Here is a 20511-nt window from a genome sequence, read left to right as displayed (position 1 = left end):
GTTTTGGTGTTTCAGTTGGGAATGGTGAATAAGCTCCTTTTAAGGTAGATTCATCATAATATTTTTACATGATGGAAACGCCAAATTAAATTTTTATCCTTGTAAAACTTGATTTCTGTCAGTGCATATAAAGGTTGAAGAGGCCAGTCGCCTCCACCCCTGCTCATGCTTCTAGTCTTCATCTTGTCAAAAGAAATGCGGCAAAGTCACAAACTCGAGTCACAAGACTTTGGGATCATCTTGAGTTCATCTCAAGTTGCCTTCTTAAGTTTGTATCGAGGGATCATAGTACTTGTTAACTTTTTCAATTCCTAATTCAAGTTGCCTAGACTTCTTCATGAGTTGCATCAAGGCCCTTCTTCTGTATATAAATAACTAAAATCCAAGTCATGTCACTTTATCATGCTAGTGCTAATTAAATTGAGCAATAATAATTATTTTGTTTGAAGTAGTGTTATAAAACTCAAACTAGATCAGCTAGTTGATCCAAACTCAACTAGACTTATGTCATTGTCCATATCAAAGAGGAAAGGCACATGGAAAAAATTCAAAACCTGGCTTCCGGTCTAGATGAAGGAGAAGGTAACGGGATAGTGGCCATGTCCCCCTCTACTCATTTGTGGATGTTAGAAGGTATAATTAGATTATATTTAGTTTACTTTATTTTTTTTAAGAGACTTGTTTCCTATAGGATGTAGTTTCTTTGGGTCTACAGGTGGTAGGGATATGAATGTAATTTTTAAAATTATTTTAATTATAAATAGGGGGAGAGGAGTTCGCAAGCTTTGATCCTTTGCCATCTTTTTCTCTTGCAAATTTCCAACGTAGTATCAAAGCAAGTTTGTTTACGGCTTGTGGGTTGACAAGGTCAACTTATAGAGATAATGTTTGTTGGAGAAGAAGTTTAAGAAAGTTTACATTCTTGTAAGATCTCCTAAAAACAAACTTAGTACTCATTGAGGTTGTCATCTTGTTCAGTTGTGTACATCTCCAAAAAAATATCATAAAGTTTTTGAAGATTGTCAGGGTTGATTGTATAATTTGATACAAGTTTCCCACATAATTTTTGCAGTGTCCAAGCAAACAACATTATTTGTAATTGATTCTTACATATTGTCTATCAACTAACTAATAACCACTTGTGTCTTTCTTTAACCTCTGTTGATGAGTGTTAGAGGGAAGTGGTTTGGTCCATGACCAACAAGATCTTTAGGAATTCGGAATCGCTTGATTGATTGTGACCATGAAATTATTGGGTATGGCTTTGAGAAGAATGTTTGTTAACTTGAAACAAAATCATGCTTGCCTAACTTGTGAAGTGAATTCACAAAATCTTTAACAACATCTACCATATTTGGCAAAATAAAAACAACTTAGAGCCAGAGTAACTAAAAAATATATTGCACCATTGAATTGGGCAAGTAAAAGAACTAGAGGCATGAAAGGGAACTTAAAATGCTAGAATTGAGTGGTTTAGACAGCAAACACAAGAAGCTTGCAAGGAGTGACAAAAATTAGTAGTAGAAAATTGTGAACCTTGCTCTGATATCATGTTAAATTGAGTCGAAGGTTTTATCCCAAAATGACTAATCACTTAGAAAACCTCTTCTGCCAACTAATAAATACAAGATTTCTATACTCACGTGAGACTAATTTAGGGTTTAATAGTAAGAATTGAGAGAAAACTTAATCGGAGGTTCAAGATATCTTAAACAATGAAATTGAGTATTTGAACTCCTAATGGCTTCCCAAAAAACCAAAATAACAGATGATAGACTCCTATTGAGTGGTGAGAGAACTAAACGTTATCTTATGGCTATCGCACCCACCGGCGAGAAGCAGCTCTTTTCCGAATTGCGGTAGTTCGTGAAGGTGAAAACTCGTCTAGCGGATAGCCGCATAAGGAAGACCCTCGAGCTCTTAACATAATCATGGCAACCGGAATTGCCTCCCCAACAGCAGGCGCCCTGCATTCGACATTATGCAGATTTATACTTCCTACGAGGCGCTTTGTTACTCTTAAACGAACTTCTTTCCCCGCTTTGTCACGCTCTGCTTCCCTACCACTCAAGAGGTCGCTTCGGGACTTTAGAATTCGAGCTGCAAGAACTGAGTCTAAAGGCGTCTCTCTTGGCTTCAGGGCTCCTGACTTCGAGGTTGTACTTCCGGCATCTCCGAGCAGAAAAACTATCTGGGTAGTGTTATTCTGTTCCAATTATTACTTCGGGAGCTTTAACTTTTGATCAGTTGGTGCTTTTAGCTTGTGGAGCCTCTCACTAGCAAGGTGTGGAAGTTGGATGACTTTGAACCATATCCCGCGTTACTGGTAAATGCCCAAAAGCTTCTTTCTGCATTTATCACTTGCCCCTGGTGAACTTTTCTCTATGAATACACTTTTCAACTGAAATACAGACCTCTTCAATTTGTCAACAGATAAAATATCTACCCCACGGATAAGTAAAATAGACAAGTTTTATTTAACAGCTAACCTCACGTGCATTTGCTGTGTTTATTCTCATATTTTTGTGATTAGAAGCAATTATGGTCCAGTAGTCATTCCATTTTACCTTCAAAGGAATACCTTTTCTGCCTTATTGGTTATCATCCTTAACAGACTTTAAGTAATCTGACTCTCCATATCCTCACTGCCTCTCCCTTCACTTCCTATTTCCGTTTCCTCTCAGTCACCGAGGCCTAGCGCTCAAACATAAAATGGAGAAGGAAGGGAATGGGTGCATGAAAAAGATGTGGATATAGTGGTGTCTGTCTTTACTTGTTTCCTCGATCCTCCATTTATTTTTTACTAAATGAAGTAAAAATGGAACAAAAATTCTGACCCAAGTAGGCTTAGTTTACCATCTATTATATGGAACGAAAATAGGTAAGGCTTAGTCCATACCCTATTAACAGATTACCTGATTATATATAAGAATAATTTGGTAAATATTTGAGTGAATTCATATTTGAGAAAAAACATGATTCAAGTGTCTTTTTCTAAGGATTTTATAATGTTCTTTTAAAGATTTTGTGATACATTCGAATGTCATTGTTCTTAGGCTTTTGTGTATATGACAGTTTCGTTTTTTTATAGTTTTTATGATTTATAATTTTTTTGAGTTATTTTTGTTATTATTCCATTTATTTACCCTCTTAGCTATTCTACCATTCAATGAATAGGTAAATAATGATATATAGAACAACTTATTAGTTCTATATGTTGACAATAGCGTATACCATTATACCATGTTTATAAATGGAGTGTTATATGACATAACTTATTTCATTCTGTTTATATACCATCTACATCCCTATGTGGATATATGTGCATTTGTTCACTTAAACAAGCTTTAAGGAAATTGACTTCTTTGATTTCACATCAGTATCTCTATATGTCCATTTATACTTGTAAGATGGATCAACTTTAAGAAATTTGTGAGTAATGCATATAAATTCTTGAGCTATTTATGATATTTTTGCCCCCAAGATAGAGTGTAATCCGTTGCTTTGCAGTGTGGGTTTGAACTTTTTCGTAGAGTCATGGATATGATGAAATGTGCAAAAGAAATGGGTTTCTTCAGGTTTGTCTAATAACATGATGCAAACCCCTAATGTGTGGATTAACAAGAACACAGACTATGGTTGGAACTTTTTCCATTTCTTTAGTTTTCTTTTTGTTACTTCTGTAATGATGATGAATTTATTAATTGAGCACAGTTACAAGACTGAGAGACAATCTTAAAACAGTGAGTTTCCTATGTTCAGGAAAAAGTTCCAACAAGGTCTCATGGATCTTCAATTTATTTAAGTCATTTACTGGTGTCTGTGAGTAAGAAGAACTTCTGTCCAACCATACATCTGACCCAGTGGAGTCAGAGTCAGTCAGAAGCAGAATGAAATATTATTACTTCTAGACAATCTTAAAACAGTGAGTTTCCTATGAGAATTGCTCAGGAAAAAAAGTTTCGATAGGGGGTCATGGATCTTCAACTTATCAATGCCATATGCTGCTGACCTCAAGTAGGAAGAACTTTCGTCCAACCATCCATCTGACCCAGTTGAGTCAACATCAGTCAGAAGTAAAATCCCAGTGTTAGAAAAAGAATAAAACATATTTTAGTCATTTAGGTAAAAACTTGGCTTTAGCAGAGTATTTATTCTGTTTGGGGAAGTTTGGGTATGAGAATGCAGCAGCAAATTTTTTCAGAACATCTGGAATATGTACCTACGAAGAGGGCAACTCCAAGGCTCCTTAAAGAATGAAAGGATATTTTTTAATGACTTCATACCTTTTATCAATCCTGGGTTTAAAAAGCAGTTGCTGTATCTCCTATCCATACATTTCTTTGAGACTGCCTTTATCTGGTAATGGGAAAAACCATATTGATTTGGCCTTTTTGCTGGACTTTATTTGTCAGAATACTTTCTGTTTCCTTGAAAGACAGACAGAAGAATACAGTAGAACATGAGCTTTGGAGGCCTTCCAAAGGATCATCTAATTCTAAATTTGTTGAGCATATGATATGACATGGGGAACAATGAAAAATTGCATAAAGAATTCTGGAAAAAATCTAAATATGTTAGTTACACATATTCCTTGTTCATTCTCTTCCTATGATAGCAAAATCAGTCTCTCAATCAGTTTTCACCGAAGAATACAGTAGAACATGAGCTTTGTAGGCCATCCAAAGGATCACGTACTTCTAATATATTTAGCATATATATATGGCACGGAGATCAATAAAATGATGCGTAGATGCTCCTAAAGCATTCTGAAGAAAATCTAAATTCATTATTTACACTGATTTATTGTTCTTCCTTTGAGAGTAAAATCAGTTACTTATAAACAGTTCTGTCTTGCTGGCTATTATTGCAATTCAGTTACTGCAGTTTGTTAGGAGCAGCTGATGCATGGAAAGAAATAAAGATATAAAAGGACAAATCCTTCAAAATGTCTCAAACAACTTTCCTGACAAGTTTATTAGTGAACTATAGCTAGCTACTAGGGGCTAGTGGATCTAAGAATGGATGTTCATGCCAATAAAGTTGCCACCTACCAGGTATTTTTGATACCTTGACCAGTGATTCTTCAGAATCATGCCAATCTGCAGCTCTAGATGTGACTGATGTTAGAGGTGCATCAAAATCCTTGAACATCCTAAACTAAAGCCAAAGTTTCTTATATTAGTGGCAATTGATAATCATACTCCAACTACTCACTAAAGGCTTAGAGTTGTTACTAACAACTGCATCTTCTACCTCATCCTTGCAATGCATCTATGAAATCCAGGGAGGTTTCACACATGAAAGGGGCATCCATATTTGGAAAATAGAGATGTGCAGTCCCTACCATAACATGGAGATGGGGGTCTACCTGTAGACCTATCTGTGTCATGAAGATTAGGATGTGGTCTTTGTTGAGGGGGAGTGAGCCGGCTCGCGAGCAATTTGGTTTCGGCTCAGTTCAGTTTGATTTTGTTTTTTGAGTTTGAGCCGAGTTTGACTACTGAGTGAAGCTCATTAGTCGAAACAAGTCGAACTTGAATCCAGTTGAACTGTGCTCGTAAGTTTGCAAGCCGGCTCTGTGAGAACTGGGTCAAAGTGCCAAACACTTATTTCAAACATGGTTCAAAAGCCAAACCAAATAATGATTTCAAATTTTGGTTATGAATGCTTATTCAAACTGGCTCCTCCTAAGAGAAATAAACAAGCAACTTTATAGTAAATGCTCTGAACTTTATTTAATTGACTATCTTTTTTAGTTTTTTCTACACTATTTGTTGAGAATTCTGCCCCTCCTTCCTCTCCTTTTGCTTTTCTCTTTTTCTCTTCTTTTCATCTCTTCTCTTCTTTTCGGAGAGTGATTATTCTAATTCACTTCTACGAATAATGTCGGTTTGTAAAATTTCATCTCATTAGCTCTTTCCTCTTTTATTGTTTTTACAGATACATGGTTTTGACCTCTGCTGCCATCATGGATGCAAGCCTTTTTTGTACGTGTAGGCATCTCCTGGCACCTGGCACCTTCCTCTTTCTCTATTGTTTCTATCTATTTTTATTTTGTATCTTAAGGACTCTACTTTCCCTTGTTTTGCTTATCAATTGTATAACAAATAGAAAGAACAAATTTTCTTCTCTCCTTGTGTAGTTCAGAACAAAAAAAATTTTCTTTTTCTTTTTGGTTCTTTTCTTCCATGAAAGGGTCACATAAATAACAACAGTTTCACCCATAGCGATATCCTAGCATTTTTGTTTTTAATTTCAAAAGTCTATCTTTCTCATTTCTCTCTTGGCTAATCTGTCTCTCACAATTGATTCTTGTTAAGTTGGGTCCAAGGCCTTATCCCAAAATGACAAGCCAACTTAGGAAACCTCTTTCCCAACTAATAAACTCAAGATCTTTGTACTCACTAATCAATGTGAGACTATTCCTTAACACTCCCCCTCACGTGTAGACCATTTTTTTTGTGGCTCTACAAGTGGATAATTTAGGAGTAGGCAGTTTAGGTGTAGGCCTTCTTTTGTGGCTCTACAAGTGGATAGTTTTAGGTGTAGGCCCTCTTTTGTGGCTCTACAAGTAGATAGTTTTTAGGTGTAGACCCACATATGAGTACTTGCTCTGATACCATGTTAAATTGGGTCTATAGCCCTATCCCAAAATGACTAGCCAACTTAGGAAACCTCTTTCCCAACTAATAAACTCAACATCTCAACCGTGATGCCTTTCAATGTCATACATTTATATGTTTTTGTTGAAGAGTAGGTATGGAAGAGTTTCACATGACTCTCATAGTAAGAAGTTTCACAGAGCCAGAATTAGTATGGTGGAGTTTAAGAAGAGTCTCCTGGAAGGAGGTATCTCAGAAGATTCTCAGTTAAAAGTGTTTTAGTTATGTTAGTCTTCTATTTTTTTTATTTTTTATGAATAGGTGAATAATGTTAGTCTTCTATTTATGTTCAGTTGTTTAATTGTTCTAGGACTCATCTTTTAGTGTTTAACTCTTGGGTGTAACTGGGACAAAGGTAGTTTAATTGTACTTGGATTCTATTTTTTTCCTTTATTATAAATAGAGGCTCATGTACTCAAATGACAACAAGTTAATGAAGTTTTTCTCTTTTCAAAAAATTCAACATGGTATCAGAGCAGGTTTTGTGAGTTGACTTAGTCAACCCATAGAGATAATGTGATCCTTTTCTGATATATCATCTCTAGAAGATTAGGTTCGTATTCTATCTTTTTTCTTTCTTTCTTATTTTAGTACCCGTTGTTTTCTTAGTGTTCGCACCTGCTTATTTAACTTTTCGTATTGCAAATTGACGTAAAGATCTTCGAGTCCACTTTCCAACGCAAAAAGAAATCAGAGTTTTCTACAAAGAGAAATCAATATTTGAAGTAGCAAATGTTAGACTGTAAGAGAGGTTTGAGCAACAGTAGAAAACTTCAACTTTCGAGGCGTTTTATACTATCAAGAACGAGACTTTATATGAAGAATTATTTATCAAAAGAAAATTCTGTAAGTCTATTTTCTTACCTATCCAACCAATTATATCGATCTCGAAAGAGTCAATGGTCTTGTTGGCCAAAGAAAAAAGAGTACTCAGTTCAGCCAGATTATAGAGTCCGAAATCTATCAGATTCCTTCTCTCAAAATAAGTATATTTTATAAAGAAAAATCATACTTGGATGAAAGGTATCGAAGTCTAGTTTTAGAAGGAGAAAATTTCATGTCAATCTGATCTATATTTAAGAAGATATTCGCATTGGAGTCGGTACGGGTCAAACTACAAAATGACGAAAATCAAGAGGTCATAAAAGATTCAAGAACGAATCTTTATATGTCAAATTAGGTATCAATTTAAAGCTCTTCGAGTCTAGTTTCTTGAGCAATAAACCGTTTGTGATTCTGAGCTATATTTTTTGAGATTTTGATATCAAAAGTGGCAAATGTCAGTTCTGCCAAAATTATATTTTTTTCCTATTTTCTCTCCTATTATCTCTCCATGCATTAACGTGAATTGAGTTTCCTTTTTTCCTAAAATCCGAGTTTTTTAGAAAAAAAACTCTTCTAATTAGAGAGTTTTGGTCATACTTAATCACTCCATGATGTGCTCATTCAAGGCATGCAATATTTTGTTTTAATGTTGCTTTCAAGTTTTGCGTTTTTGTTACTTAGTTGATTATCTTCCGCATAGTTAACTCAGAAAAAATTGAGGTCACCCCAAAAGAGTTATACTTGGTCAAATTTATTAAAATCTACCATTATAGTCTTCCCTAGTTATTTTTTTTAAAGTGTCATTTTGGAAGTATGAGTATTGCATAGTCGCCTCCTTTCTGTTAAGGTTGTTTTCCTCTAGTATTTCTTCAGTTTATCTTCTTGTGTTTTCATCACTTCAGAGCAATGCCTAGACCCACTACCTAAAAAGTATAGGAGAGTGCCCAACATCAAGTCTTTTGTTCTTCACCCAATAGGTAATTTGTGTTTGAGCTACCCTTAAAAAGTGAAGCCTCTTTGTTGTACCCTAAAGTTGGGCTGTTTTTTTCGCCTTTAAAATTGAATGGTGTGTTTCAGACTATGACCATTTTGATTGGTGTATCGAGTTTTGTTGTACGACTAAGAGTGATTTTCTTCTCCCATATTGTGTTTGTCCAAGTTAGATCTCTATGTCAAGTACAAGAAAGAAGTATTTTGCTCCACATGTTGTGGTATTTTTTATGTGACCAAAATATTCAAGAAAGGGGGAGCACAAAAGATGAAGTTTTTGCATCTATGAAGAATTTTTTTCAGTACAAGAAAATTGAAGACCAAATTTTTTTTTCATTGCAAGCTGAAGTTATAAACTCTAGCTGGAGGGGGAGTGTTGAAAGCTGGTATGGAAGAGTCTCACATGACTCTCACACTAAGAAGTCTCATAGAGCCATAATTAATGTGGTGGAGTCTAAGAAGAGTCTAATGGAAGGAGGTCTCTCAGAAGAGTCTCAGTTAAAGGACAAAAGTAGTTTGATTGTAATTGGATTCTACTTGTTTCTTCTATTATATAAATAGAGGCTCATGTACTCAAATTATAACAACTTAGTGGAGTTTTTTTTTTTTTCCCAGAAATTCAACTGTTATAGTAGCTTATTCTATATATTTAGCATTAGTATTATGGTTTTGCGTGTGTGTGTGTGTTGGGGGGAGGGGGGGGGGGGGCGGCGGAGGTGTTATAGACTTTAAGTAATTGGGGGTATTTTAGGAAAATGTATGCCCATGAGTTATGCTAATAAAAGTAGCAGTTTGACCAACCTCAAGGCAGATTGGATTGACTCCAAAGCACTGTATTTTCAAAGTTTAAGGAGCTTCGATTCCTTACCAGATTGGAACCAATTCACATTCAAATCCATCCAATTTCATACTCTCTTCCTCTACGCGTTTCTATTCTATTCAAGACGGAATTATCTTGATTCAAGGTTGCTGAAATCTGGTATTGTACCAATTAGTATTAGAGCAAACGGCTAGTGACTGTGGGTACTAGCAGATTTATCGGAGGAAGATCTTGTGGTCAGTACTATATTTGTTTAGTTTAAGGGATTGCAAACCTTTCAGGTGCTTTTTGCTCTGCATGTACAATCTGGCATATCAGGTGTTCGGCAAAAAGCCCAGATGATGAACTTGAGACAAACTACCTTGGAATCCTCGGCCACATGCTCTGATGGGTTGAAGGAGAAGTTTAAGGGGGTCTACATGAAGTTAGACACATTGACACTATTATTTGAACCCAAATTGACAACGTTGCATGATTTGCTTAAGGAAGGGGTGGGTCAACAAGATAGGGACCAGTGCAGCCCTTCACATGCTGGATTGAGTGGGGGCAATTACCAAACAACTGCTAATAGAACAAGGGTCATGCAACTTGACTACCCAACATATAAAGATTATGGCTAGCCCATTGCATGTGTCAAGAGAGTCGAATAAATCTTTTATTATTAGAACACTCAAGAGGATCAAAAGGTGGAGTAGGCCACAAAGATTAGCTCTTTTACTCTTAATAGTATAGTGGAGGTCATAAGGACGGTGAATATACATGAAAAGAAATGTAATATCCTCCAATCCTGGGGATGGCCCCAAGACCCACTTTCACTCCCACACAACCCGCAAGTCAACTAGCTCCATAGAGACCAGCTGCCAACATTAGGTCTAAGCCTTTTCATGAACTTACTCAGGAGGAAAGGGGCAACAGGTGGCTGTGAGGATTATGTTTTAATTACAATGAGCACTTTGCCTGGGACATTAGTGCACACTTTTTTAGTTATTGCTTTATGATGAGTTAGATGAAATAGCTAGTGGGGATGAAGTGGAATTCTAGGCTAAACTACAGGAATTTTACTCTTAAGAAGATGATAATGACTCTCTTATTCTTTGGTACACTCAGATGATGATGGCTTCCTCTTGAAGGAGCTGCACAACATTCCACGCAGCCGGCACATTTGTGTTAATGGGCACCTATAGACTGAAGTATTGGTGAAGTGGAAGTATCTTCTTGATTCTAGTACCACATGGGAGACTTAAGAGCATTTCTGCTTGCAATATCTATTTTTTTCCGAACCTAGAGGACAAGGTTCTTTGAAGGGGGTAGAATGATACATTTACAGTTTTAGTAGCTTGTAGTATGGTTTTAGCATTGTTATTATGGCGGGGTAATTTCTATCAATTTGGATTATTTTAGTAGAAATTTTATGTCTTTAGCTGTGTAAGGGTATTTTAGTAAAATACATGCCTTCAAGTTTACTTTCAGACTAAATTTTCGAAGTGGATATCCGATCCCTTCTTGCATCAGAACTAACTCTCTTTCAAATCCATCCAATTCCATACTCTCTTCCACTACATGCCTCTCTTCTATTCAAGACAGAATTATCCTGATTCAAGGTTGCTGAAATCTGGTATAGTATCACAAGGGTTCTGCATTGAGCCAAGTTCAAGCCTTTTGATTTTTTCTTAAGCCGGGCTTGACCTCTTCAATAGACTTGAGCTCGGTGGTTATAGTTTGAGATAAGCTCGAACATACCAGAGGTCGAGCTCAACTAGGCTTGTTGCCACCCCTAGTCTTTGTGCTAGCCTTCTAACATAAAGAAGAAAAGCATAAATACAGTTAATTGTGAGATAACATATACTGTGAGGTATTATTCAATTCAAGTTTCACTGGGTGAAAGGGGCAGCGTTGCAAAATGGATGAAATATAGTTGATTCGTAAAGCTGGAATATGAGATACCCAACCACTACCTGCTCAACTAGGAAATTCTTGGTTTTCAAGTTTCAAGAGAAGAACTTGAGATTTCTTGTGCTGTTTTGTAAGTAGCAATAGCTAAATACAAGAGAAAAACCCACTAAGAAATTATATCTGCAAAAGAAAAAAAACAATGGTACCTCACAAACTAAAAAAAAAAAAACTTGTATTAAATTCTCAAAAAGATCTATAAGTTTTTTTTTTTGTTGAAAAGGTAATGATTTTATTGCAAACAAAAGGAAAACAGAAAATACATTAAGGGAACCCTCCCCTTACAACAAGAGATTGCATCGAGATTCCTAATTTAGCACAAGAATCAACAATAGAGTTTGTTGATCGAGGAATATGAGACCAAGTACATGAAATAGAAAAAAAAAAAGGTCCAAAATATCCAGAAAACATCCCAATGACACCATGGAGAGCTCGAGAAGAGTACCAGTCAATCACCACTTTGGAGTCTCCTTCAATGATGAGGGGGCTGCTAAATCGGTCATGGAAGATGAGAAGACCATGAAGGAGGCTTGAAAGCTCAGCAATAGCAGAATCAGCATCGCCCAGAGGTTCAGAATATGAGATGGGGAGGGGGGGCATCTACGTCATGGAACACACCACCAAAACCCGCAACTCCAGGTTTGCGTCCTGTCGAAGTTGAGTTTAAGGGATCCATGTGGGGGAGGCTGCCACCTCGCAACTGGGAGAGGCGAATATGAGATGATCTAAAGTTATGACAGATTTATGAACTTGTTAAAAATAAGTGACATCACCAAAGTAGAACTTTCCTATGACTAAACCTCCCAATTGCAAGTGTGTTGTGACTTACTAAATGGAAAACCACTTGCTGAAAAAGAACTCCAGCAACTATCTAGATAGAAACTTCCAATGTTGGAATCACAAACTTTGGGACTTTTCTAAATTGACTATTAATAAGGAAGACTAGTTAACCCAAGACTTTCCTAAAATAAACTCTCCTAATTTATACTGTAGATTAACAAGGAATTTGTTTCTTTTCTTGGCAGTTATAGTGGGGTCCTAAGAAATCTGATTCCTCTACTATTATGCAGGTGATGTTTATATGCAACCACTGTCCATTTGTTAAACACTTGAAAACTAGTATTGTAAAGCTTTCAAATTTTTATATGAAGGTATGTTGTCTGGCATGCACACAAATCTCTGTAGTTTCTCAAATCTTCACTATTATGATGGCAGAAAAAAGAAAGTAACACCTGTTTCTCCTGTGAGACTGCAGAAAGGACTAGCTGTTGTTGCCATCTCTTCAAATTCCATGGTTACTCATCCACAGGTAAAATTTAAATGATTCTGGAGCAATTGATGCATTGATTCCCATATCCATTATTATCATTCAATAGATCTGCACTCCCATCTGAATGGTTTGACTATCAATAGACAGGATGGAAGTTTTGCTGCAGGACAAATATCACCACCCACGAACTATTTCTTACTTCATCAATGTGAATTCGGTTGTTTCTCTTTATATTTTATATATTCATTTATATTTCATGTCTTGCTACAAAATGTAATAAGTCTTGTCAACGTAATTTTTTTTCTGTATGATAGACTGCTTAAGTGTTCTTGGTTATAGGAACACTTTCCTGTCGAGTAGCAGTGAGTTTGCTTAGTAGGCAAATTTTGCTTCCACAACTGCTTACTCATTTTCTGCATTAGCTAAACTATTTCTTGATTTCTTAGAACAAGATAATAAAAATCTGATCCTCTGCAATGTTTGCTATATTTTACTTTTCTATCATCGTTTTCTTACTTTGGACTTGCAGGATGGACCGGAATATATGGCTGAGGAAGCTAAGCTATTCAAATATCCATTCCCTTATCTATATGATGAGGTAAGTTTGTAATAAAGCAAATTGGCTGCCTCCATTCTACTAGCATCGAGTAAATTACTTTGTACATGCGTTTCTAAATCATCATGTCGAGCAATGATGAGTTGGCAAATATTTTTAGGTTGAGCTGATGAGCATAACGAATGTGGACTTAGGCAAGTTGTTTATTCATTTGCTAGTTGGAGGGCTTAAGGAAATTAGTGGTTTTTTTGTGTAACTCTAGTTGGTTACTGGTGGGGGCAATTGGATGCAACTCCACATTTTTCATAGATTGTCAAGAACCTCAGATCGAAATTGAACACCTTTGGTCAAACTATTATCAATGAAAGTAAAAATTCTAGCAAGCACAACCAATATAGCCAATAAAATAGGCCAAAATTGGTCTTTAGCAATCAGGTGACCTACTTATTATCTTTGATTTAAGGACAAAAGTTCTTGACCCAAACCCTGATTAGAATAACATTCTTTACCATGGCTAGGGTTGTTCGACATGTGGCAAAAAGAAAATTGGATGTGAAATGAATTCTAATATGTCAAACAAGCAGGAAAAGGTGGTTAAAAATGACGTGGGATTGATGTAGGAATAGTGTCATTTTAGGATTGCAAGTGCCTGGCTATACAAAAGCTTGCTCATTCCTTGCCCTGCACCACCTTGTCAAATAAGAAGTGTTCTGACCCACTTTGGCTAATTTTTTAAAATAATAAGTAATATTTTTTAATTGGTCCAAAATATATTGTATATCTCAGTTCATATTAAAATAAAATATCATGATATTTTAAAGCTCCATATAAATTATGCTAAGTTAAAAATTAAACATTTTATTATATTTAAGTTATACTAAGAGTAAAAATATAAGCTTTTAGGAGAAAAAGAGAGAAAAGGAGGAAAAGCTTGTTCAACACTCAATGGGGCAAGTGATCGACCCCCTCTTCTATTTATTCATCACTTAAGTGACTTTGAGGCCAATTACAAAATACCCCTTAAGACCCAAAACTCCATATCTTACAAATTACACATCAACATAATATGAAATCAGGCCAATAGACTTCTAACATTACCAAATCATGTTGATACTCCTACAAACTCATACAGAATATATCAAATGACCAAATACCCTAACTTAATTTTTAACACTCCCTCTCAACCCGGAGCATATATGTCAAAGTCTATCTAACTCCATTGTTCATGACTTATGGGGATGTTCTAATTTTGGATGGCTGGCTATTAATGTTGTTGGCTTCTTTGGAGGAGTCCTCCTTTGAGGTGATGGACCATTTCATTGGCACCTTTTCTATCGGCATTAAATTACTGGACAAATGTACTGGCTTTACTTGGGGCCTTGCTGGAATTTATGGACCCACCCGTTATTGGGATTCTCGCTTTCTTTGGGAAGAGCTCTTTGACCTTCTTCCTTGTTAGCCTGTCCCCCCCCTCCCAACAACTAGAATATGTCCCACTATGTGCAGTTTTGCTGACTTCATTGGAAGCTTTGAATTGGAGGAGATCAGCCTTTTTTGACAAAACTTTTACTTGGTCCTATAGGCAAAGGCCTCCTATCCTATTGAAGCTTGACTATTTCTTTGCCACTAGTGAGTGGCTGAGACTTTATGCAAATGTTTGGGGCTCACTTACCGTGCGGGCTCTAATCATTAGCCCATCCAGATTGATACTAAAATTGACAAATGGGGCCCGACTCCATTCCAGTTTGACAACTCATGGCTACTTGACAAGTAGTTTACCGACTGGATTAACTCATGGTGGGGATCTATTGGGGGTACAAACTTTGATGGTTGGAGCCTCCCTCGCAAGTTAAAGAGCTCAAGAGTAAACTCAAGTCCTGGTCCTAGGAATGTCGTCTTTTTGCCACTTTTGATAACTCTTCCCTCGAGTCTCAGATTACTGACCTTGACTTAATTGAGGAGCAAAGGTGCCTTTCTTACTCTGAATTCTCTCACCGTGTTGATCCACACCGAGTGGGTGCAATAGAAGTAGCAGGTTTGTTTTAAGTGGCTGGCTGAGGATGATGCCAACATAAAATTCTTTCATGCCATTGCCTTGGCCCATCAAAGGACTAACTGGGTTACTTCTATGTCTATTGACAACGATGTCATCTTGGATAGGGCCTCTATTACTAACACCTTCCTTAGTTTTTTCACAGATTTGTACAGGGAAGAATATAGTCACCGTCCTTGGCTCTCACATCTTCAATTCTCTTCGATCTCACCCACGTTGGCTGCCTTCATTGAGCTTCCCTTCTCGTATCTTGAGATTGAGAACACCGTTATGGGCCTTTCCTGTGATAGTGCCCAAGGTCCTGACTGTTAAAATGGCGAGTTCTACAGATTATGTTGGCCTACCTTGAAGACAAACATTCTCTCTATAGTTCACAACTTCTATGACCAGGGCATCATCTTCAAAAGCATTGATACTTCCCTCGTCGTTCTAATACCCAAGAAAGCAAATATTGAGTACCTGCGTAATTTCAGACCGATTAGTCTTGTATCCAGCCCCTACAAGATAATTGCTCCCATCCTGGCCTGGCACCTCAAGGTTATTCTCCCCACTATCATTCACAAAGGTTAGAGTGTTTTTTTCCACGGTAGAAACATCCTGGACTCTGCCATGGCTGCTCAAGAGATTATCAATCACCTCTCCAAACTGGGCCACCCCTGCTTTGTCCTCAAGCTTGACCTTGAGAAAGCCTTTGACCACGTGAATTGGACACTTCTCGACGATGTCATGCAGCATATGGGCTTTGGGGACAGATGGAGATTTTGGATTTGGAGTTGCATTTCGTTGGCCTCTTACTCCTTGCTCCTCAACAACATCGTTTGTGGCTACTTTCATGGCTCCCTTGGCATTCGGCAAGGAGATCCCCTCTCTTCGCTAATCTTCAATCTTATTGCCGAGTACCTGTCCTCCATATTATACTCATCCCGCAACCTTAGTTGGCTTGATGCTATATCGGATTAGAGCGCCTTTGATATCCCATTCCTCCAGTTTGCAGACGACACAATTTGTTTTGGTTAGACTTTTTGAGATCACATCCGGCCAGAAGATCAACTGGAGCAAGATGACTATTATGGGAATTCATATTGATCCCCTTTTACTATAACTTATGGCAGACACGTTGGGTTGTTCGATCATGACTCTCCCCTCTACTTATCTTGGGCTCCCCCTCATTGACTGTAGTCCATGGAAAGGGCTTTGGGCCCCGGTGATTGAAAGACTGGAGCGTTGTTTGTCTACTTGGAAAGGACGGATCCTCTCTAAAGTTGGCAAATTGACGCTGCTCAACTCGTCTTGCAGGTATACCCAACTACTTCCTTTCTTTTGTTCCTTGCCCCGACTCTTTTTGTCGGCGTATTGACATGATGAAAAAGTGATTCCTATGGCATGGAACCAATAATGAGTTTCATTACCATCTTGTCAGTTGGGATGATGTTTGTATGTCGAAAACTATGGGTGGATTGGGGATTAGACGCACTAAGGATATTGGAGCCGCTCTTCTTCTCCTCAAGTGGTTTTGGAAACTTAATTCTAGCGCAGCGGCTTTTTGGAAACCAATGGTGGCGTCCAAGCTCCGCTTTCTTGAGGCTAGACACTTTGGGTTGTTCGATCTTGACTTTCCCCTCTACTTATCTTGGGCTCCCCCTCATTGACTATAGCCCATGGAAAGGGCTTTGGGCCCCGGTGATTGAAAGACTAGAGCGTTGTTTGTCTACTTGGAAAGGGCGGCTCCTCTCTAAAGTTGGCAGATTGACACTTCTCAACTCGTCTTGCTGGTATACCCAACTACTTCCTTTCTTTTGTTCCTTGCCCCGCCTCTTTTTGTTAGCACATTGATATGATTAAAAGGCGATTCTTGTGGCGTGGAACCAATAATGAGTTTCATTACCATCTTGTCAGTTGGGATGATGTTTGTATGTCGCAAACTATAGGTGGACTGGGGATTAGACGCACTAAGGATATTAGAGCTGCTCTCCTCCTCCTCAAGTAGTTTTGGAAACTTAATTCTAGCGCAATGGCTTTTTGGAAACCAATGGTGGCATCCAAGCTCCGCCTTCTTGGGGTTAGATGGATCATTGATTGCAGCAGGCGCAACCTCTCTCCCCTCTGGAGAGCATTTCACCATTTGTTCCTTGTCTTCCAGTTTGTTGTCCGGTATTTTGTTGGTGATGGATCCAATCTCAATTTTTGGACTGACTGGTGGGCAAGTGCTGGCCCTCCTGTCTCTTCCTTTCCCCCATTTCTCCAGCTTACTACATGTCGTGACCTTTCTGTTGTTGATGCTTGGGTTAATGGTTCATGGACTTCCATTTGAGATGTGATCTCATTGATGAGGAGGGTATTGCCATCTGCAGCTGATTGATGATCTTGGTGATGTTATGATTCAGTCTCATGTGGCTGACTTGATGATTTGCCCCCCCTCCCCATGTCAGATTCTTCCTTTGGAATGCTTGCCACAACAGGATTTTCACAGCTAACAATCTTCTTCGGCACGACAATTCATCACTAGATCCTCTCTGTCCTTTTTGTGGGGTTGAGGTGGAATCTATTGGTCACTCCTGCATTGCTCCTTCACGTGGCAAGTTTGATCATCTCTCCTCAGTAGCTTGGGCCTCCAGTTTTGCCTACCTCAGGACTTGAGCACGCTGTGTCTCTACCCCTCTGCGTCTCGCCTCCCCAGACTGGGCGGGCTCCTCCTATCTGCCTGTGTTACCCACATCCCTTGGTGCCTCTGGAAGGAGAGGAATTCTAGGAGGTCTCTTCTGCTCATGTGCTTTTGATCTGTCTCTTGCTTTTCTTTCTTTCGAGGGAGAGTGTTAGATAAAGTTGTGCTTATATGTACTCGTGGTTGTTTTTTTTTTTTTTTAAATTAGGAGTCCTTATTTTACACAGCTATGGTCAAAAGGTTCTTTTGTCACTAGATAATATTTTCAACTATTATAAATAAAGAGAAGGGCTCGACCTAATTCTAAGGGAGTATCTTCTCCTCGTGTGCTTTTGATCTCTCTTACTTCTCTTTCTTTCTCTCTCGAGCTCTCTTCTCTTCTTCTCCCACTTTTCTTTCTAGTAAACCCTCTCATTTAAGCAAGAGCCCACATGCATTAAAGCCTTAGAATTTGACACCAATGATCCTCCTCAAGTTTTTGTTTTCTTTTTTCTGGTTTTGTGCTGTTTTTTTTATTTCCTTCTTGCCAGCCGTGATGGTTGTTGATGTAATTTGTATATTCTTTCTCCTCGTTAATATAATTCTCACATTTGAGAAAAAGAAAAAAAGCAAACAAAAGTATCTACAAAAGTTTGTACTTGTATTGCTGAAATATTTTTTAATGGGGCATGATCTGATGCAGTCACAAGATGTTGCACGGGCTTTTGGTGCCATCTGTACACCAGAGTTCCTCCTATTCAAGAAGGTGATTGTGTCAAAAATTACTATTTACCTTTTCCATGTCTGAAATTCTTGAAATGCCTGTAACATCTCTGTAGTGCTGTAATAGATCATTCCTAGCACCTTTCTGCTTCATTCACTCTTCATAAAGTAAAATTGCAACAGGATGGACGAAGACCATTTGAACTTGTTTATCATGGTCAGTTCGATGACTCACGGCCAAGCAATAGTGTTCCTGTCACAGGAAGGTATGCAGAACATCTATTACTCTATTTCGGGTGCTTAACTGCAGTAGCATTAATGCTTTAACATTAATTCCTGCCTGTCTAAACATTTCACATTGGACTACTCTAAATAGACGCTTCTTTAGCACTGGCTGACGATTTACTTTTTTACCATGGAATTAGTGAGAAAAGAGTAGGGATCCAAAAATGTCGTTTTAGGGTGCATTTCCTTTTCGGTTACTTGTTTTTTCTTATAATTGGACCCTTTCCTGAGGAAAAGCCTTTGAAGCATGTTACTTACGATGACAGCTGTCACTATGTTTCAACCATGTATAATTTGCACACCCTTTGTCGTGTATCATCATGATAAGTCAGGCCTTTAAAGTTTTAGCTTTTCGGCGGTGATCATTGAATATCCATTTACATACTGAATACATTCGTGAATGAAGCAGGCATTATCATTGTTAAAAATGTTTACCGTGTGTTCTATTTTTTTAAGGGACTTGAGTTTTGCAATTGATGCTGTTCTTAGTGGTCAACCTTTAACCTCAGTGCAAAAGCCCAGGTAGCTATCTCCTACTTTTCAGGTGCCTCTGTTTGAACTCTGCGTTGTTGCTCTAAGTGCTTTTTATTTGTCTAGTGTTGGATGCAGCATCAAATGGCATCCTGAGGAGAACTAGTAATCCCTTGCTGCCGCTCAGTTTCATGAGGGCCTTGAACGCTGCAACAATTAAATTGGCAAAAACTTATCCATCTGAAATGGTAACTCTCTTTTGAAACTTTGAGCAGAATTTCCAACTAGATGTGCAAAACAAAACAAATACTGCTTTATTTCAGTGTTTTAGTAAAAAAGAGGAAAAATATTTTTTTCCCCTGATGACCAATTGTTTTCATTCCGGAAATGTCTAAACTTCTTGATTTGGACATGAACTTTGGAAATGTCATCTTGCAGGCAAGTTTACAATGAACTTTGGATAATCAAGAGCCTAAAACTTGAACCAATTCTGAACTGTTGCTAGTGATTTGAAGTTGCAAGAAAGTGAGAAAAGTCTGCAGAAATGTTAAACGCAAAAAGCTTTAATTAGAAGTACTCACTTGTAAGTGTTCCATAACACAATGACTTTACTAATTACTGGAGACTTGGGCTGTGGTTTAGTGGTCTCATTATGGGGTTAACAGGAACCACCCCTGCGCCTCAGTTATTTTGGACAACTAGTTTAGTTGGTGGCAGCTGTGGAAAGAATCCGAGATTGTATGTTTGCTAAGGTAGTGTGTTTGTCCAAGATTAGTAACTAGAGAATGGTTTTAGAATTGCCGATTTGCAAGGAGGTCGTCAAGGTTTATCATATTCAGACTTTAAACCATCCAAAAACTTTGCTATGCAAATTTGTCTTTGTTGCTTCCAAAGCTATTTTTCATTAGTAGTTAAGTGATGGTAAATACTAACCTTTTGGAGTATGATTTGCGGCTCATTATAATTGTTTTACCTTTTTTCAAATTATTAAATTGAGTCCAAGGCCTATACCAAAAAGACTAGCCATCTTAGGAAGTTTTTTTCCCAGCTAATAAACTCAAGATCTTTGTACGTCATTTTGGATGAGTTTTGGATCCAATTTAACACAAATTAAACAACTTGTCATACAATTTGTAAATTCTTGATAGATTACTTTCCTAGGTATATATCGATTTAAGAGAATTTCAAATTTTTTTTGTAGTTTCACAATTTATAATCTTACTTCCGAGTTTGGATCCTATGCTATTAAGTAGCCAAGTTAT

The 20511-nt window shown here is 37.7% G+C and overlaps 1 protein-coding gene across 4 annotated transcripts; it reads left to right on the top strand.

Annotated features, from left to right (window-relative positions):
- Nucleotides 1-1782: 1782 nt before the first annotated feature.
- LOC137946323 (uncharacterized) lies at nt 1783-20095 on the top strand. 4 transcript variants are annotated; one of them, XR_011111059.1, is made up of 11 exons: nt 1783-2156; nt 2261-2326; nt 12321-12401; nt 12506-12559; nt 13050-13118; nt 18474-18536; nt 18677-18759; nt 19235-19300; nt 19376-19497; nt 19688-19832; nt 19915-20095. XR_011111059.1 is itself a non-coding variant. In XM_068792565.1 (9 exons), exons 1-9 carry the CDS (start codon nt 1932-1934, stop codon nt 19413-19415), a joined length of 747 nt encoding a protein of 248 aa, XP_068648666.1. In that variant the 5' UTR covers nt 1783-1931; the 3' UTR covers nt 19416-19678. The 4 variants fall into 4 exon arrangements, 1 of the variants encoding a protein (XP_068648666.1); XR_011111058.1 differs by having other exon boundaries at nt 19688-20095; XR_011111060.1 differs by lacking the exon at nt 1783-2156 and adding an exon at nt 5944-5990 and having other exon boundaries at nt 2288-2326; nt 19688-20095.
- The last annotated feature ends 416 nt before the right edge of the window (nt 20096-20511 follow it).

This window comes from Aristolochia californica, unplaced genomic scaffold (assembly GCF_029961685.1).
Source record: "Aristolochia californica isolate CCGP_79_NKW_82.1479 unplaced genomic scaffold, dmAriCali1.0.hap1 SCAF_12, whole genome shotgun sequence".
Lineage (NCBI taxonomy): Eukaryota > Viridiplantae > Streptophyta > Magnoliopsida > Piperales > Aristolochiaceae > Aristolochia > Aristolochia californica.
Note: the sequence above shows the minus strand (reverse complement) of the source record. Positions and strands in the feature narration are given on the sequence as shown.